This window comes from Pleurodeles waltl, chromosome 12 (genome assembly GCF_031143425.1).
Source record: "Pleurodeles waltl isolate 20211129_DDA chromosome 12, aPleWal1.hap1.20221129, whole genome shotgun sequence".
In the NCBI taxonomy this organism is placed as follows: Eukaryota; Metazoa; Chordata; class Amphibia; order Caudata; family Salamandridae; genus Pleurodeles; species Pleurodeles waltl.
In genome coordinates, this window is record NC_090451.1 from 137165433 (window position 1) to 137183914 (window position 18482).

The following is an 18482-nucleotide window of genomic DNA, read 5'->3' on the forward strand; positions in this document are numbered from 1 at the left end:
CGATCTAATGAATAAGGTGTATGGAGGAATTTTCAATTTCAAGCCCGACCTCACAAATGTTGTTTGATTAAGATTCGTGAACATTCATCAGCGCCTAATAGGGCAGTCCCTGATATGCAGGACATGTTAGAACAAATTAACCATGTTCTATCGACCCCATGCTTCTGCAATGACTTTTCTACCCTCATACAAAGGATAATCAATAATTCTGACCCAGATCAGGTTTTACTTAGGGACTGCCCTACATAGGCATCCTTAAGGAATCGCCAGGGGTCCCTGCTGTGCAGCAGCGGCTCATCCATATGGGCTGAGTAGTCATGTCCCCTACCTTTTTCCTGACGTGAGGAGTGTCTGTCAGGCTGAACAAAAGTCAGTCTGACAGATACTCTTCTGGTTCAGGTCAGGCAGCCAGGAGCTGGACATGTGCTAAATGCCTGGCTCCCTGAGCTGAACTTTGCTGGGCTGAAAAAGTCACAGCCCTGTGGGCGTGACCTCTTCAGCCTGGCAAAGGTGCCTCAAGGCTATCCCCCTCATGAAGAAGGAGAACGTCAACCATTGCTTCGGACCTCAGCACTTCAGTTTTAAGCCCTGAAACACCCAGGGCTAAGTGTCAATCAGTGACACCTAGTCACAGAGTGGGGTGGGGTCAGAAGTCTCACTAACCCCATCCCACTCTGTAACGAAATTGGGACTTCTGCCTTCCCTCATTGGCTGACCTAGAATGCAGCAATCCCAACTCTCCATGGGACCTCCGAAGCTCCCTGTCGGACATGCTGGTTGTGATGTAAGTTTAAAAAAAAAAAAAAAAAACGTTTGGTGCATGCGTGGGTGGATACATGTACGCGTATGTGTTAGTGAGTGTTGTGAATGGGTGTATGAGTGCATGTGTAACCTCCCCCGTAAAACTACTGCCCGCCACTGTAGCGGTGACATCTGTCTTCCTCAGACAGCTGAGGTAACTAAATAATGTTTTTAAATGCATGTTATGTGCGTGCCTACTGTTGGGACTGTGTTTATGTGAGAGAGTTTTTTGTATGTGTGAATGTGTTTAAGCACGGGAGAGTGAAAGTAAAGGTCAAATGGCCTGTGATGTCACTTCCTCTACCCCTGGCATTTTGGTTTCTGCTGCCACCGGTGGTAGTATCAGCAACTGTGAAGAAACAATCCTTGCTACCAAAAATAAATACATTGCACCTGTCAGGAGATTTCTAAATTGAATATTCTTGAAAAAAAAATTCTCATTACTGTTTGTAAAAGGCTATGGCTCCTTCATGCAGCTTATTTAGGGATATGTTGCTGCACCTGAAGGATTTATTTGTGTTGCCTTGCACTGAGTTAACAATCACGCAGGGCTGTAAGCCTTGAAAAAGATGTTTTTTATGAACGTCCAAGAGGTAAGGTGTGTGAGATGTGTTTCATTGTGGATAGATAGAAACTTTCAAAGGTTACAAAGGCTTGGGCCAGTGAGGATCGCCTTTCCAGTAATAGTTTGAAGGATGAGACTTGCGTAAAAGAATTTCGACCGAATGTGGATCAGTCAGGATAAAGTTTGTATATATGTTATGCCTTGCTTTAAGGCATATAGACAGTGGCTGCAATAACCTATTAACCGTTTGCTTTGAGAAATAGATGATCAAGAATCAAGATAGATGTTCACACCTGTACATTGGGTAAAGCTGGATTTATTCTTCATGTTGGTAATTGCAGATGATTTTTGCCTGGCAGTAAACCTCCCTGTGACCCATCATATGATTTGAAGTGTACCGGTAAAAGGAACAGATCTTGTGAGTCACATCATGTCTCTGGGGTGGGTTCTGACCTGGCGGAATTCATCTGGACCTGCTCAGCTCAGGTACAAATTGAACCAGTGCAGGATATGTGTGCTGAAACCATTCAGTGATCAATGCCATCAAAGCTTGATAGAGGTTGAGCTAGACAAGAAGACAGGGCCCTTTGTTACCTGTGGTCTGAAGGGAGTCATATACCACTTGGGTAGTCACTGTCTCGTGCTACCCAAGGGGCAGAACCAAACTTGTAGTCCTGCAAGAGAGTGTTGGACTTGATCTTGTCATGGAGAAAGTTTGCGTTGGTTTCTTCGAGGATCGTTGTTAGGAATGGTATATGTGTGATTGGACTGTGAGAGGCAAAGTCATCAGAATTGATGTTTGGAGTGTTTTTTTAGGTGAATAAGGATCTGTCTGGTCTTGATCAAAGGGGGGGTGCCTTGCCAATGGGATGTATTGATGATTTTCAATAGCAATGTCAGGCGTTCCACATATATTTCCTTCACAGTGGATAGTTACATTGTAATGATTCTTCTTCATAGGAAGCAGCCTTTGTGGACTGAAGTAGAATTACCAGGTATTCCAGAGAGATTGTGTGCAAAACAGACCAACTAATGTGTTGTGTAGGAGAATTGTTATGAAGATGCCAAGAGCACTGTGTTGTTGTTGTTGATGTCACTGTTGTTTTTTTGTTGTTGTTTGTTGGTCATTGGTTATGGGTATTGTTGTTGGTGGTGTTGTTGTTGTTAATATTGATATTACTATTTACAGAGCCCATCAATTACCTTGAAATGTGTCCTGCCGCTGAGAACCAAAACCTCCTCAATAAGCTGAAATGCATGCCTAGAGTGTGTACAGTAAGTTTTGAGCGTCTTCCTAAAGTGGGGCGGATCAACGACCGATTGAAGAGAGGGGCAGGTTGTTCTGGAGGCCAGCATAGAGGACACTCTGTCACCAGATCGTGATAGTCTGAACTTTGGCAGCAAAAGCGATTGGCTTCCAATGAGCGCAGGCAGCTAGCTGGAATTTGTTCTGTAAATTAATATGTCCACTTCGAATAATCTCTCTCTGTGCACTATAGACCAAGATTTGAAGAGGATATTTTCATCCTTTTCTGCAAACGTAGCCAATGGACTTTGTCCAGGGCCGATGTAGCTGTGGGAGGGCAGGGAAGGGAAAGGGCCAGATGTGCAACCACTGTATGGATTAGGAGACCCTAAGAATAGGGACTTCCTACAAGCAAGTCTGCTAAGGATTGTATCTGAACCACTAAAGGATGGTGGTGTAGAAGAAGCAGCAGGTTTTTGTTAAAAATTGGGTCTCAGGTTGGCAGAGGTATGTCCAAGTAGGGACCACAATCCTAGTCAGGGTGTCACAACACAACATAAATAATCCTGTGCTCACCCTCCGGAAGCTTGGCACAGAGCAGGCAGGCTTAACTTAGAAGGCAATGTGTAAAGAATTTGTGCAATAATTCATACAGCAACCAAAAGACCCCACAACAGGTTATGTTTTTTTATATAAAAAAAGACTAAAATGACAAAAAAACAATAAGTTGATTGTGAGATATGAAATTTTAAAGATTTAGGTGAAAATGGTGCACAGAAGCAAAAAGCACCAACTGTAGTTATCTGGTCGCGCTGGACCGGGACAAAGTTATAAATTTGAGCACAGGCCGGCTACAGGGACCCACTTGAGCCCGCTAAACACAGTACCTTAAATCCTGGTGCATGATCTGTGTGGCGTTGCTTTGCAAGGGTTCGCGTAGTCTAGCAACAGTTCAGAGAAACTGTGCAGTGAGGCTTTGCAGGGCATGGTGTCACTTTGTGTCCATACTGGAAGCTGTGCAGTGAGGGTTTTCAGGGCATGGCATCGCTGTGTGTCAGTTCCGATGGGCTGGCAGCTGTTGGCGAGGCTTTGCAGGGCTTCACTCTACACAGCATTGAGTCTAGTGAAGCTGCCAGCTGTACAATGAGACTTTGCTGGACTTTGTGGTGTTTATCAGAATTGCTGCAAAGCACCGCAGAGGGTAGAGCACCTTAGGCCCACTTCCAAGGCAGAGCAGACTCACAGCTTGTAGAGTCCAGGGGCTGGTGGTTCAGATCTTTGATGTCCATGAGATTTGGGAACAGGAGGCAGGCTAACAAGCTCTTGGAGATCCATTGTGGTGGGAAGACAGAGTCCTTCCAGAAGAGTTTGGGAGCAGCAAGCAGTAGGGCAACAAGCAGAAAAGCAGTCCTTCCAGAAAAACAGTCCAGTTGAGTCCTTTGAGCAGCACAGCAGTCCTTCTGACACAGTCCAGTTGTAGGTCCAGAAGTGTCTGATTTGATAGGGTCAGAACCCCGTACGTATACCCAAATGTGCCTTTGTAGTGGGGAAGACTTCAAAGGGCGGTTTTGAAGTGCAACAGTTCCCGTTCGGCTCAGTCCTCAGTGCCAGGTTATCTGTGGGGGTTATGAGTCCTTTGTGGGGAGTCAGACTTCTAACCTTTGAAGTTTAAGTGTGATCCTCTCCACCCCTCCTGCCCAGGATGACCCATCAGTAAGCAGATGCATGCAGAGTCAGTTGAATGTCCTGTGTTTATGGCTGTCTGGATGGAATGCACGAAGGAGCTGTCACCCAGCACAGACCAGATGTGCATTGGAGACAGGCTGTAAGGTACATGGAGCAGTAAAAGCAGAGAAATGCCAACTTGCTAAAAGTGTCTTGACTAAAATAGTAAATAGTTAAATCTGACTTTACCAGTAAAGAGGATTTATTGTTACCATTCCATAAACATTGAACAGGATGTAACTATTCCTTTCTGATCAGGGATTACAGCTTAAAAGTATATGAAGGAATTCCCAATGCTGGCCTATGAGAGGAGCAGACTTGTCAATAGTGAAAAATGACTTTAGGAGTTTTTCACTACCAGGACATATAAAACTTAAATGTACATGGCCAGCCTTTAAAATACACTGCACCCTGCCCTGTGGGTCACATAGAGCCTACCTTCAGGGTGGCATATGTAATAAAAGGGAAGTTTATGGCTTGGCAAAAGGCGTTAAATACCAATTCAAAGTGGCTGTAAAACTGCACGTACAAGCTGAGTACTCGCTTATCTGCCACTTTGGGTGAGTCACAACCATCCCTGTCCAGCCAATTCACTACATCATTTATGTATAGTTAGAATAAAATTGGGGCTAGTACACAGCCCTGCCTCACCCCTGCAATATTCTTATGGAATTGGTGAGTTGCCTCTGCTCCCTCCACCTGACCCTCGCATAATTTTCTTCATGTAGCCAGACAAGAGGGGCCAATAGGTTAGTAGGAATGCTCATCTTGTCTAGGGTTCCCTACAGCAGTGCTCTATGAACTAGAGCAAAGGCAGCACATAGATCAACAAAGATGGCAAAAAGTCTGCCCCTGTTGATTGTTACTGCCTTCCGGAAGACGCAATTAAAGTGGAAAATCTGGTCAACCATACTAATGCCGCTTCTGCGCCCCGTCGTAAATTACATATTTCTAATTAATCCAGTCCAGAAGGTGCACTTGCATGCATAAAATCTTCTGTGAGGCAACTATTAGGTCAATTGACTGGTAGTTGGTTGGGACGCTATGCTGTCCCTTTTAATAAATCAGGAGGATCTCTGCTGTAAGCCAAGTAAGAGGGATCTTTATACCCTTCAGGATGCCGCCACATGACTCCTCTGATTCCTAGTTTACCAAACAGACCTCAGTACTACACCACACAACGAGTGACCATTGACCATAAAGCCAACAGTAAGACAGGTGCTGAAAGACTGCAGAGACAGAGTAACATAGACACATGGCAGGTTCAGGTCAGCATGTGTTTGGACTGGGTCATGCCAGATCTTGACCCATCTAGGCAGGTAGGCAGGTAGGCATGACAGTCTGGGAGGCACTGACCACAGTGAGCAGCAGGTGTTATAACAAGTTGTTCATATAGAACTTCATCCTGCTTCTTCTTGGTGAAAATGACTTGTGTTATTACTACCCGGTTTAATAGGAGTGAATTTACTGACATCAGATACACTGTGCCTGGCCTGTCATACAGGCAACACCAGTACTGGGGTTCTTTCTGTCCACCTTGAGTAGAGGGCTGCTGCTTTTAGGTTAGACAGACAGGATGACTGAAGTCTGTGGCCACTGTTGCTTGGCCTGCTCAGATATCCTGGTGATTGTAAGGTCTGGATAAAGAGGTGAGTCTGAGTGTTGGGGAAGATATGTGGTTTCTTGGTGAAGTACTATCCAGAGTCCTGATTTCCAATGACATCATCCTGACTAAACACAATTGTGTAATTTTGTTTAACTCAGTTAATATCTTTGCCTATGCCTCACTTCATGGTATTGTGGTTACGTAATTGTTGTCCACAGACCTCATTTCTAATCCCAGCATCCTCATTCTATGCTATTGCATAGTCCTGGGAAGGTGACTCTGTCTCCTTGTGCCTCGCTTCCCTTACCAGCAGTGACCACGTTACACATTCATTAACTGAGCTCCAGCATATGCATTAACAAAACCACCACGTCAGTACATAAAAAAGGTGCTAAAACACTAAGGTCAGAATCATTACAGCTAGAAGACTACACTATGAGGCACATTTACTAAGGTCGTGCATTGTCCTTGCATTACACAAGTCATCGCAAGGCAACAGAAGTCCTACACTGGGATTTACTAAGCAATGCGAATCTGCTTTGCATGGTTTAGTAAATACAAAGTAACACAATGCAGTGCATAACACTGCCTTTTGTTACCTTGAGTCAGGGAAGTGCTCCTTGGGAGGACCATGGGCATTCTCCTGCATCCATCCATAGATTTTGAGGCAATCCCAGATTTACTAAAGTGAGTAAACCTGGACCTGTGCCAAAATACTACACCTCAGTGAACCAGGTGTAACAAGGAGAAATATCTGTATTTGTCCTCGTTACATCTTCTTTCTTTTTATGCTGCGTTGTGCACCAGGCATAGAAAGAAGAAAGTGCCTTTACCTGCCTGTAATGCAGGCACCCTTGCACTATGGCGCCTTTGTTGGTACTAGGCAGTATACAGTGTGTCAGCACTAGGAGACAGCAGAAATACACCATGCCTCAGTAGATGTGGTACATTTCTGTTGTTTCTTTTTCACACAATGCACTGTGTTGCATGAAAATGTAGTAAATATCCCTCTAAGTGTTTGCATACATTTACATTCATTGTACAGTGCCTAGGATGTGGCGTTTTGTAATGTTTACTTATCGCCTAGATATGTGAAGAACAACTCTAATAGTACCTGTGCCTTCCCTGAGCTCCATTGTCTGATAGCCCTCGATCCACTGGTAGCATGGGAAGTAATAGAGCTTGCCCACAGGGCATTGTACGATGACCCGGCTGCAGTACCAGCTGCTCTCTGGAAAAGGAGGGCGGGGCTCCTTGTGAAGGCAGATGAGAAGAATGTCTCCCAGGTCCTCTGAGCTCTTGATAGTAAACTGGTCCTGCTAGGGAACCCGAGGCAGACACAGATAGACAAACCCAACATTAGTTCTGTTGTCAAATATTCAGACAAACCATAATGATTATATTTCAAAATGAGTGAACATGCCCCTTTATTCCGTTTTCATCACCATCTTTGGCAGGCTCTCAATTTATCACAAAGGCATCCTCTTTCTACTGCATTGAAGGCTGTGTGGAAATAAGTAAAATAGTAACACAGCCTTTGATTCACTGCCAAGGATTTCCTAATGATAGCCCATAGGCAAAGCACTGATCTGCAGCAGAATGCCCCTCCCCAAAATCCGCTTTGTTCAATGGGAATAAGTCTGTTGGTAGAAGCAATGCTTCAAGATGGTTCGGTAAGTTTTTCGAGAGCACTTTTTTGTAGATGTCTAACAGCACTCATAAGAAAAGCAACTGTACATGTCACCAATAATGATAATGATGCTAAAACATAAATCTTCACTTGTTGGCTGCTGTTGTAGCCAGAAATTGTAACCTTTCCTGGAAGGATCCAACAATGCAACATTATTCCTTAATCCTTCGCACATTATAATGTGGTTCACAGTGTTACATGTTTCTCAGAGGTGAAGGATTATGAGGGCTGATTTATTGAGACCTAAACATCCCATTTATGCCACCACGGAGGTAAAGACTAAGGGCCAGATGTAGCAAAATTGAGAATTGCGACCCGCAAATTGCGAGTCAGAGAAACTCGCAATTCTGAATGTTGGATGGTGTCCCTGACACCATCTGCGATTCGCAAGGGGATCGCAAATGCCCACCTCATGAATAATCATGAGGTGGGTCGCAATTTGCGACCCCCTTGCGAATGGCGGCCCTCGCAGGGATGGTGGTCTGCTGCAGACAGCAGACCACCATATCTGTGACTGCTTTTTAATAGAGCAGTTTTTTGTTTTTTGTTTTTTTGTAATGCAGCCCGTTTTCCTTAAAGGAAAACGAGATGCAATGCATTACAAAAATGAAACATGAAACTTCTTTTTTTCATTTTTTCAGAGCAGGCAGTGGTCCGTAGGACCACTGCCTGCTCTGAAATTTTTTTTGCATTGCCATTCACAACGGGGAAGGGTTCCCATGGGGACCCCTTCCCTTTTACGAATGGGTTACCACCCATTTCAAAAGAGAGCAAAATGCAATTGGTTTGCGACCGCTTTCGCGGTCACAAACCAACCCTGCATTGCCCCGTGATTCACAATTAGGAAGGGAACACCCCTTCCTAATTGTGACTCACAAACCCATTTTGCGATTCGGTAACCAGGTTACCGAATCGCAAAATGAAGTTTGTGCATTGCGATGTGCTTTTTGGAGGTAGGAGACAATTTAGTAGTTTTTCACACTACGCAGCCCAGCACCCAATTAGTTGCACTGGATTGTGCAAGGGGAAAGCATAGCACAGAGCCTTATCTGCTTAGACTGACTTGCTACTATTGTTGCCCCCTCTGCTGACACACAACTGGCTGCCTTGCATAAAGCATAGTCTTCAACCATGGTCCACAGTTGAGTGTGCCCTTTCTAGCACCAGTTTTGTACAGGAAGCATACAGTTCTAGTACAAATTCCTATGCCTAGACACATTTCAGAAGGACCCCACACGCCAGATGTGTGCTGTGCATTTCAACACTTGAGCAATTTGTTGGGTCTTTTGAGAAATCAATGTTTGCTTCAAGGAAACATTACTGTTGAGGCAAAGCCCAGACTGGTTATCTTAGAATATTGGACTTTCAATCAAAACCTTTATGTATTTGCATTGATCCACCTCACTAGCACCTCATGCAAAGTGACACAAAGGAGCACAAAGGTGTTTTTGTGCTGAGAAAAATGCACATTTCCAGTTATAAACACCTTTTGTACTGAATAACAAATACTCTTGTAAGGCTTTACATCCCTTTGTACTGATGCAAACATTTAGTAAATCTGGGCTGAGGTGTGTAATCAAAAACAAATCATACACCTCTTATCTTAGTAGTTCTCTCCTTAGTAGTCTCATTACTAAACAAACCTGGATCTCCTAATCCCTCTCTCCTCTAGAGGTGATCGCTGCATCTAATAGTCATTATCTCAGTATGTGAATAGAGGGCATTTTCTAATATAGTTGGGCTCAAGATTAGTGACAGAGAGGGTGGTAATTCTCCAAAAAGCACAGTCTGTGATGATGCATTGAATTAGAATCTTATTTTCCCTATTTACACCTGTCAAAAGTAGAGGTGTATTTATGGTGACTCTATTAATCAAAAACAGAAGCTCCTTCCCTTTTGTACCTATGCCTATCATGTCATATTGTAGCAATATTATAAAATGGTTAGATATATATTAATTCAGTACTTGGTCATCCGTTCTCTTTTGTAAAATGGAGACAATTGGTTCTCTAATTTAAGTTTAGGACTACAGATTAGTAGGAGTGTGTTAATCACAGAAGACAAGATACAGATTAGCAGTAGGGGAGTCATTATAAAGTTACCCTTATTTTCTGGCTTTCTCTGGCAGCATTACTTAAGCATTAAACTTGAAGCACATGTCTACAGAATACATGTGGATTAACCCACAAAGCTGCTCCATGGACCTCTCTGGCAGCCACTTTCCCTGGTGAAAGCTACAGTTCGCATCTGAGCTCTGGTGGAATGATCAAATCCCCTGATTGAGCATCTCTCCCATGCAGCGTCTTTGTCACCATTATTTCTGAACAGTTGACCTGTAGGATGCAGAATTCTAGATCTATCAAGGTAAAATTTTCGAGTGTTCCTGACATCGAGATTGTGCTACTTAGCACAGCCATGTAAGCATCGGTGGGGAAGAAAAAGGTTTTCATGAAAATGTCCTTGGTAGGGACATGTTAGTCCAGTGTTTAATTTGAGCTGGTTGTTGCTGGTGCCCAGCAATGGCATTTAATTGCCATCACCGGTATTTATTAGAGGATGCCACATGGTGGTGCTGTTTGTACAAATTAAAGATGAGCACATAACAGTTGTTTGTTAATCAAATAAACATTTAAAAGGACAAATTCCTGCTGCCCATGCCATTCGCATAGCTTTGAGGGCCTGGAACAGTCTGAATTGCCACTCACGTAAGAGTGTGATGATTAGTAATTGTGTTGGTATTGTCACTGGCAGGGCTGGCATGGGCAATGAGTGGTGCAAGCTGCTGTGGTCTCCTGAGGAGGGATTTGGCACTTATTTTTTGTTAACAAATTAAGCACTCTCAATACCTTTGAGACAATACTACCTGTAGTGAAGGAAGAAAGTGTACGTATCGTAGAACCTTGTTGCCTAATATTTACCTATGCATTTGCCTGAAGTAATTGAAAAAAGAAAGAACGTTTGCCATAAAGCCCCATCTCACAGGTGACTATCTGGATTTGAGAGGATTTTACACGACTCTACCAAAGATCAGATTTAAGTCTCATCTAATGTAAATAAGGTGGGAAATGAAGGTAGACCAGTGACATGACATCTAAAAACCTCATTAATAGCAATCAAATATTTTCTTGGATTGTTCTTGTACTTATATGCACCATCATCAGTTGCCAAACTGGACTCCGATTTGAATAATTGTCATGAAAAATCTATCATCCAATAAACTGGTATTCAGATTGACGCTCTGCAGCATGGGCGAACAGTAGAAACCTGACCATTTACTTTTTGTGCTGTGTTCTAGTGGAGGACTTCCTGGCACCTGCCAGGACATTTAAATCCTCTGAAGAGGTATCTTGGTAGGTGAAAGCTGACTCATCAGGATCCAGGTGCTCAAGTTGAGTGGTGGTAGTAGAAAGGGGCGCAGGAGTTTGGGCTGCTTCATACACATGAATACCCTTTTTGGGGAGATGGATACCAGAGAGCTAGACATGACAGGAGCAAACTAAAGCCTTATGAATTCAGAAGCATCCTGGGTTTCTGCCCTTGATTTCCTGGAGGACTCTCAGTATCAGAGGTTTCCAAAGAAATTAATATAGTACCCACCTTTTCAAAGGGACATCTGCTGTCTCCAAAGGAACAGAGCTTCAGGCAATCCAGGAGATGCTCAGATCTGGAATTCTATTACACTTTAAGGTTTTGCTGATTGTGCCTCTGCAGGCCACAGGCACAGCTCAAAGGGATTCATAGTGAACCCTCCATATGTAATGGTAAAATGAAGACATTGTTTGAAGGTGCACTGTGCTCTCTCAGTATGGATCTCATCAACAAGGAAACCAGCACGAAGCCCACAGTCCCACTGCCAACCATCAGACCTGTGGAATCTTGAGGTCTCCTTGACCTCTTATGTATAAAGGGGCCATGGTGTCACTCATGTGATCAATAGCCACCCTTGAAAAAACCACTGGAGGAAACATTCATTGCCAAAAAAACTTGGATCTGAAGCAACCTTTTTGTGGAAAGATGAATCTGATTAGTCTAATAAAATACTGATAGGCAGATCCATCCAGTGACCACTATCCTAACTTTTATAATTCAATTGTAACTGAGATCTGTAGCCACAGTAGTTGTAAAGGACACCCCTCCTCCAAGAATATTAGGAGCATTGGCCCATCATCTCCAAGTTGTTGTTAGAGGAAATGCTTGAACTGACTATCCCTCGGTTGATGCACGTGCCCAGCTCAGAGGAGCTACAGTGGAGGCAACTGAAACTTAGCAAAGGAGACTATTGTAATATGTATTGAAGAAATCCATAGTCACTTTGACGGATTATACTTTCTCTCTAATTAAAGGTAAACCGACGAAGGCATCTACAAAAGATGTAGAGCACTGAAGCTTTACAGTATCAGTAGGGCTCAAATATCAGTGGTGGATTGGGTCTAATGCTGATAGTATAGAGAAAGCTCCCTTGACCAATGGAACAGAGTAAGCCTTTTCATATGAGGTTTAGGCCATTATGGACACTTTGCCTCTGTTGAGGAACCTGAGAGAGGCTTGGGTTTTGTTGATGTATGACAAACTAAGCAAGGGGTTGCCAAGACAACAATGAGAATGACTTTTGGCACCAAATATTTGTTATCTGGATAGATCAAGATAATTGGTTCAGTGTTGTTTCTTCTGACCACCCCAGCCTGCTTGAGGACCTGGAGCTTGATAACGATTTCTGGCATTTGAGGGGTTATCAAGGCCACCACCAAGAGTAAATTATTTAGTTTGTTAGTGGCAGAGCGCCTGTCTTTATGTAAAATACTTGACAGGCATCTTCAAATACTAACAAGGAGTGAATGGATAGGTCTTAAGGATCTCTAATACTAGCATTGAGGTCAATGTAGGTCAGTGTTCTGATCTACCAAGCAGTCTCTTGCAGGGAGGGGACCTTGGAGTTTAATTCACCAGAGCCTCACCGCCTGATGATGCTGCTGTTGTATCCAATAGTTGGGAAAGAAGAGGCAGGTAGACTGGTTCTTCAAGAATGTGAGGGTCAGAGCTGAGGATGCCATGCTGACAGAGGGGTTACATTGTTTTACCCCTAACACCATAAAGATGCTGAGTGGTGACTAAAACACTCTATGAACAATAAAAGGAATTCATATTGGCAATGTCACAAAGAACACTGGCAGGCAAGTCTTCTATTGTCTAGAGCTGTACTGGTACCAGTGTGATTTGGGTGCAGCCAGTCCCAGATGGATCATAGCACATTCTCCGGTATCTACGTAGGCACACAAGGCTTTCCAAAATGACTGTGAACTCAGGACAAATATGTTGGCATGCCTTGAGCTGAAGAGATCGATGTTTCCGTTCACAGACATATGAGGTGTCAGATTTGTTTGTCATGCAATCTGCATTCAAGGTAAAGGATACAGCCAACTGGAAGTCCTAAAACAATGAAATCCCAAGAAAAAGGACCACTGGTACTAGCTATGACCAAGAAGAGTCCAAAGCTTGGGACTTAACTGGGAATTCTAGTGTAAAGTCAATTATCTTAAGAATCTGGTGCCAGGACGATGAATGCAGCAGTCTATATCCCCTGGGTCCTCTGCTATTCTGATATTGGAGGTACTGTACTTGCCAGCAAAATGTCTCTTGGAAGCCATCTAAAGAGTAGGGCTTGGCAGGGTACAGTGCCTATGCTTCTATTTATGCCTCCAAAACTAGGTCTTGGTAAGGGACATTGCCTGTCAGTGCCCGTGCATCTATTTATACCTCAAAGAGTAGGACTTGGTAGGTGCCAGTGCCTCTCAGTGCCTATACGTCTACTTATACCCAAAAAGATTATGATTTGGTCTGGGCCAGTGCCTTTAGTTCTACATACGCCCCAAAGAACAGGAGTTGGTAGAAGCCAGTGCCTCTCAGTGCCCATGCTTTCTCTTTTACCCTCTGTGTTTAAGGAGGATGGGGAGCGGTTCACATCCAAGCACTGCAGCAGGGACACCTTCTCTACTTGCCTTTGGGATCAGTACCTCTGTTCATTGGTGTGGATACTTTCTCGTTCTCAATAACTGTCATGGTCCATTAGAAATAGAGGGACTGATTCACAAAGGTACCTATGTGTAGAAATGTTGCGAGTGTGGTATCTCAGCATTTGGGGTGAATTCTCTGCACAGTGCCCTGCACAGGGAGTGCAAAGATTATTTAATGAGTGCAGAGATTTTGCCACAAATCCAGAGACTCCGTACTCGTAACTTTACTACATATAAGTACCTTCGTGAATTAGGTCAAGAGTCCTGGGCCGGGTACTTTTGATCCAATCTATAGTTAGACATATTATATGTCTTGTGCAAGTGTGGGTAACCTCCATTCAAGAACTGGAGGTTCCTTGGAAAGTGTACCTCTCTGGCTCACTGACAATGCAGGGTGCACAGAACTACGATTCCAGGGTCCCTGTACTTATTTTCATCTTGAGCTATTCCCATAAACTCAGTGAGATATGTTTGCCTTTGTTCTGCCTGCATTCCAGGGCACTTTGCACAGATGTCAGCACACTGAGCATAGAGCACGCACTAGGTGACGCGTCTCCCAGTAGAATACACAAATCACAAATCATATGCAGATTTGCTGCTGCAAAATGACCAGTGTAAGAAATTACTTGGCAGCAACCTCGAGTCTGGCAACAGAAGTTTTCAGAGTTCAAAAATGAGAGGACAAGAGAGTGAAAAGCAGTATGAATTGAACTAATGAGCTGTGCTTTAAATGGTCATGTACTATCCAGTACTTAGGCCCTGATTTATACTTTTTGGTGCAAAACTGCACTAACGCAGTTTTGCACGAAAAAGATTAGCACCGGCTTGCACCATTTCTGTGCACCAGCCGGGCACCATATTTATGGAATGGTGCAAGCTGGTGCAAAGGGTAGGCTAGCGTAAAAAAATTATGTCAGTCGGGCGGGGCTGCCGGTATGGAAGAAGGAGGTTTTGCACCCAAAAATTATGTTGGGCAGGTTAAAGTAAAAAAAAATGACTCTAACCTGCCTAGAGTCATTTTCTGAAGCAAAACCATCCATACCACATGACTCCTGTCTTAGAAAAGACAGGAGTCATGCCCACCACCCCAATGGCCAGCACAGGGACCAGGGTCACCTGGGCATGGCCATTGCATGTAGGGGGGCCAATTTCAGGGCCCACAGTGGCACTTTGATATAAAAAATACTTACCTGTACTTAGCTATACTTACCTGGGATGGGGTCCCCTATCCTCCGCTGTCCCTCTGGTGTGGATGGGGGTGTCCCTGGGGCCTGGGGTTGGCACCTATGGGCTTATTCCATGGTGTTCCACCATGGAAATATGCCCACAGGTCCCCTAACGCCTGCAATGTCCCAGGCATTAAAAAATGGTGCAAAGCAAGCTTTGCACCATTTTTTGACCCCTCCTCCTACTGTGCGTGATTTTTGCACAGGAGGATAAATAAGGCGCTAAGGCCTTAGAGTCATTTTTTGCCCGGGAACGCCTACCTCGCATCTCATTGACACACAGTAGTTTTCCACAGGCAAAAAATGACTATAACTCCAAAATATAAATATGGAGTTAAGTTTGCGTCAGATTTGCATTGAAAAAATTATGCTAATCCAGCGGAAGCAGAGTATAAATATGCCCCTCAGTACGTGCACTTCTTTAATTTGAAAGGGAGAGCAGCTGCACTTTTGAGCACTATTGCAATCCATTTAAGGGGAGAGTATTGACACTTCTCAGTAGCAAACAGGCATTGTGGATAGTGAGTACCAGTGCTTGTATATTTTAATTTAAAGTATTGCTAATGAGAGTGTAGACATCCATAGGGAAAAGAGAGCAAGGCACAGTCACCGGCTGCCGCGGGCAAACAAGCATTAATTTGTTAGCTGTAGATGCAGTTTCTGCTTTAGCCACTTGGTGGCGGTGTACTCACTCCGTGATAAAAGAAAGCCGTTAGTTGAAAGAATGAAGGTGTTTCATATATTTGTAGGCATGGACAGTGGATTGAACCCACAGATGGAAAACAAGCATTGGTAAACGCAATAGTTTCCGCCTATGTGATTAATAATAACTATTTATAAGTGTTAGCTTGATGAACAGTTATGAAATATAAGTTACTGAAGTCCATAAAAATGTTATGACTAGTTCACTAAGAAAGGCAATATAGTGTGCATATATTGGTGGTACTATAAAGCTGAGAGATTAGGTAAGGGGCGGAAGACAAAGAAAAAAAAATGCATTTGACAAGCACGCTTGACATATCTGCAGCCACAGGGAGTTTAGGTGATGGGTGGAGGACGAACCAAACAAGCATAGTGTAACCACTGCACAGACAAAATCCTAAACAAGAAAAAGAGAACGCAGAGCTTGCAAAATATGTAAACAACTGGAGATGTTGAAAAAAGAGTCTATGCACTAAAGCTAGGACGAGGTGAGAAAGGGTGGGATGTTAGCCCCCTGTAATATTAATATTAAATACAATAGATTTCACAAACACTGTTGAGGCAAAACCTAAACAGTAGAAACTGCCTACAAATGTGGGCACAGTAATGGCAGACAACAATTACCTGGGACCGAAATACAGTGGTACAGCTGGAAAAATAAAACTTACAAATGCAAGCACAATAACGGCAGACTACAATTACAGGGGAGATTTGGGAGAGAATAGAGGTTTGAGGCATGCTCGAGGCTGCGGCGGTGCATCTGTGCTTTGAGGAGCAACAGTGGGGAGCGGCATGCTAGACCTTGGAAAAGGTTGAGCGCTACTCACCGTAGCCAATCAGCGGCCTCCATAAGTAGTCCTGGGAGGTGGGAGGGGCTGGACGGGAAATGGGTGTGCAGGAGGCAGGAAACGGTGTGGGGAAAACGGCAATAAAAACAAAATAGAAACACAACAGAAATGCAAAGTGGGGCTGAATACAGTGGTAAAAACAGTAGAGACAATGCTCACAAATGCAGGTACAGTAACGGCAGACTACAATTACAGGGGAGACCTGGGCCTGAAATATAGTGGTAAAACAGGGGGAAAAAAAACGTACAAATATGGGCAAAGTAATGGCAGACGACAGCTACAGGGGATACCTGGGACTGAACAGCAGTTCGAGGCGACCTCGAGACTGTGGTGGTGCCCCTGTGCTATGAGGATCAGCAGCAGGGGATTGACATGCTATACCTTGGAAAAGATTGAGGGCTACTTCATCACCTTTTGATCCATATAACATTGTATCACAGGGCAATCTTTTTATAAGAGAAATCAGACTAGGAATGTACCTTAATTAGATCATAAGGTCCTGGTAATAGGGCTAAAGGTGCCCACACGCGAAGTTAAACAAACTAGGTGGTGAAGTTGGCCATAAACAAATGTAAGTGCTGCCTGTGCCAGAGCTAAGCTTAAAAGCCAGCTAATGTGTTTGTAGTGCCCCCATGGAAAAATCAAACTAACTAAGTAGTGAGAAAAGCTGTGGCTAAATGTAAATAGCCCCTGCAGCACCGGTATCATGACATCAGACAAAGCGGTGAGGAACCACATTTACATGTGTCAGATATCCCAGCATATGTGGCCACCTAGAGGGTAAGTAGCACCCGCACAAACATCTCTGTTTCATCACCCCAGTGCATCGCAGTGCTCGTAGAACGATCCCCAACTCACCCACCTCTGTTGTCCAGGGATACTCAGGAAACAAGTGCTGTGTGAAGCCGTGGTTGAGGCACTCAAGGCAGCTACTGCGAGCATTGGCTGTTAGCATGTGGAACTGTATGAAAGGCACACAGGCCGGAAGAGAGGATGCTCGGCTCACTCACCTGACTTGTACAACGCTGCATATGAGCATAAACATAACAAAAGTCCCGCAAAACTGCAGTAGCTGATTAACATCTTTGTTTAACAAGCACAGCACAAAAGCTGTGCAGGCAAAAGCTTTAAAATAAAGGCCCACAATGCAGATGGAAACAGTACTTGGGCCATGGCAGACTGATAAGAGAAACACACAGAGGAACAACGGGAAATAGTATGCCACAGTCAATAACAACAAAAGTAAAGTAAGTGGCAAGCACAGCAACCAATGAAAAGCAGGGGGAGGATGTAAGCCCCTTTTAATAAACACAATAGAATTCACAAGGTGAAACCTAAAAACGAACAGATGAGTGGAGGTTTTTTTGGCTTCAGGAAGCAGGAGTGATACCAAGTGGAAGCATGACATTTCCTTTTCTACAAAGAGTGATCCTAGCAAAATAAATCACTAAATCCCATTTTGCTAAAATTTGGAATGCTATGAAATTATATAAATTCTGACATTAAGGACAGTTTAAAAATGTACTAGACAAATCCTGGTAATATATATATATATATATAAGGACCAAGAGCAAGAGGGGTGCTCCTCTTGGCAAGGCACTATCAATTACCTTTATTTGTTTGACATGAAATCTATTATACTGCCAGAGGTTGGTACAAGGGCAGACTTTTGCAGTGCATGTTGTGTGTCAGGAACTGTTACTTCTTCATCTGCAGTGTCTGTTCTCCCTCTACATCTCCAGTACAACTATCTTCCTGTCATGCCTGCACCCACAGCCCATTTCCTACTCTTCCCTTTACTCCTACAATTTTCACTTCCACCTCTCACTTCCCATTCTTCAGTTTTGTCTCTCCACTCACCACTCTAAGCAAATATTCCTCTCCCACCACCATTGCACCTGCAGCTTTTCCTCCTAGCCCCCCTTCAGCTCTGCCTCCCTCCTCCTGTAATTTCCGTTCTCTCCTTCACCATTACCCTGTTTTCCTCTCTGTCCCTGATCACCTGCAGCTCAAGGTTCCCCTCCCATTCTTCTCTTTCAGCTTACTTTCTCCATCTCCTGTT

At 43.8% G+C, this 18482-nt stretch overlaps 1 protein-coding gene across 1 annotated transcript in view; it reads right to left on the reverse strand.

The window, feature by feature from the left end:
- The window catches only part of LOC138267088 (hydroperoxide isomerase ALOXE3-like), a 126346-nt gene that overhangs the window by 80765 nt on the left and 27099 nt on the right, over nt 1-18482 (reverse strand). The window contains exon 2 of the mRNA XM_069215934.1: nt 7058-7262. Within this exon, the coding sequence (XP_069072035.1) occupies nt 7058-7262 (205 nt within the window). The remainder of the gene's footprint in view (nt 1-7057; nt 7263-18482) is intronic.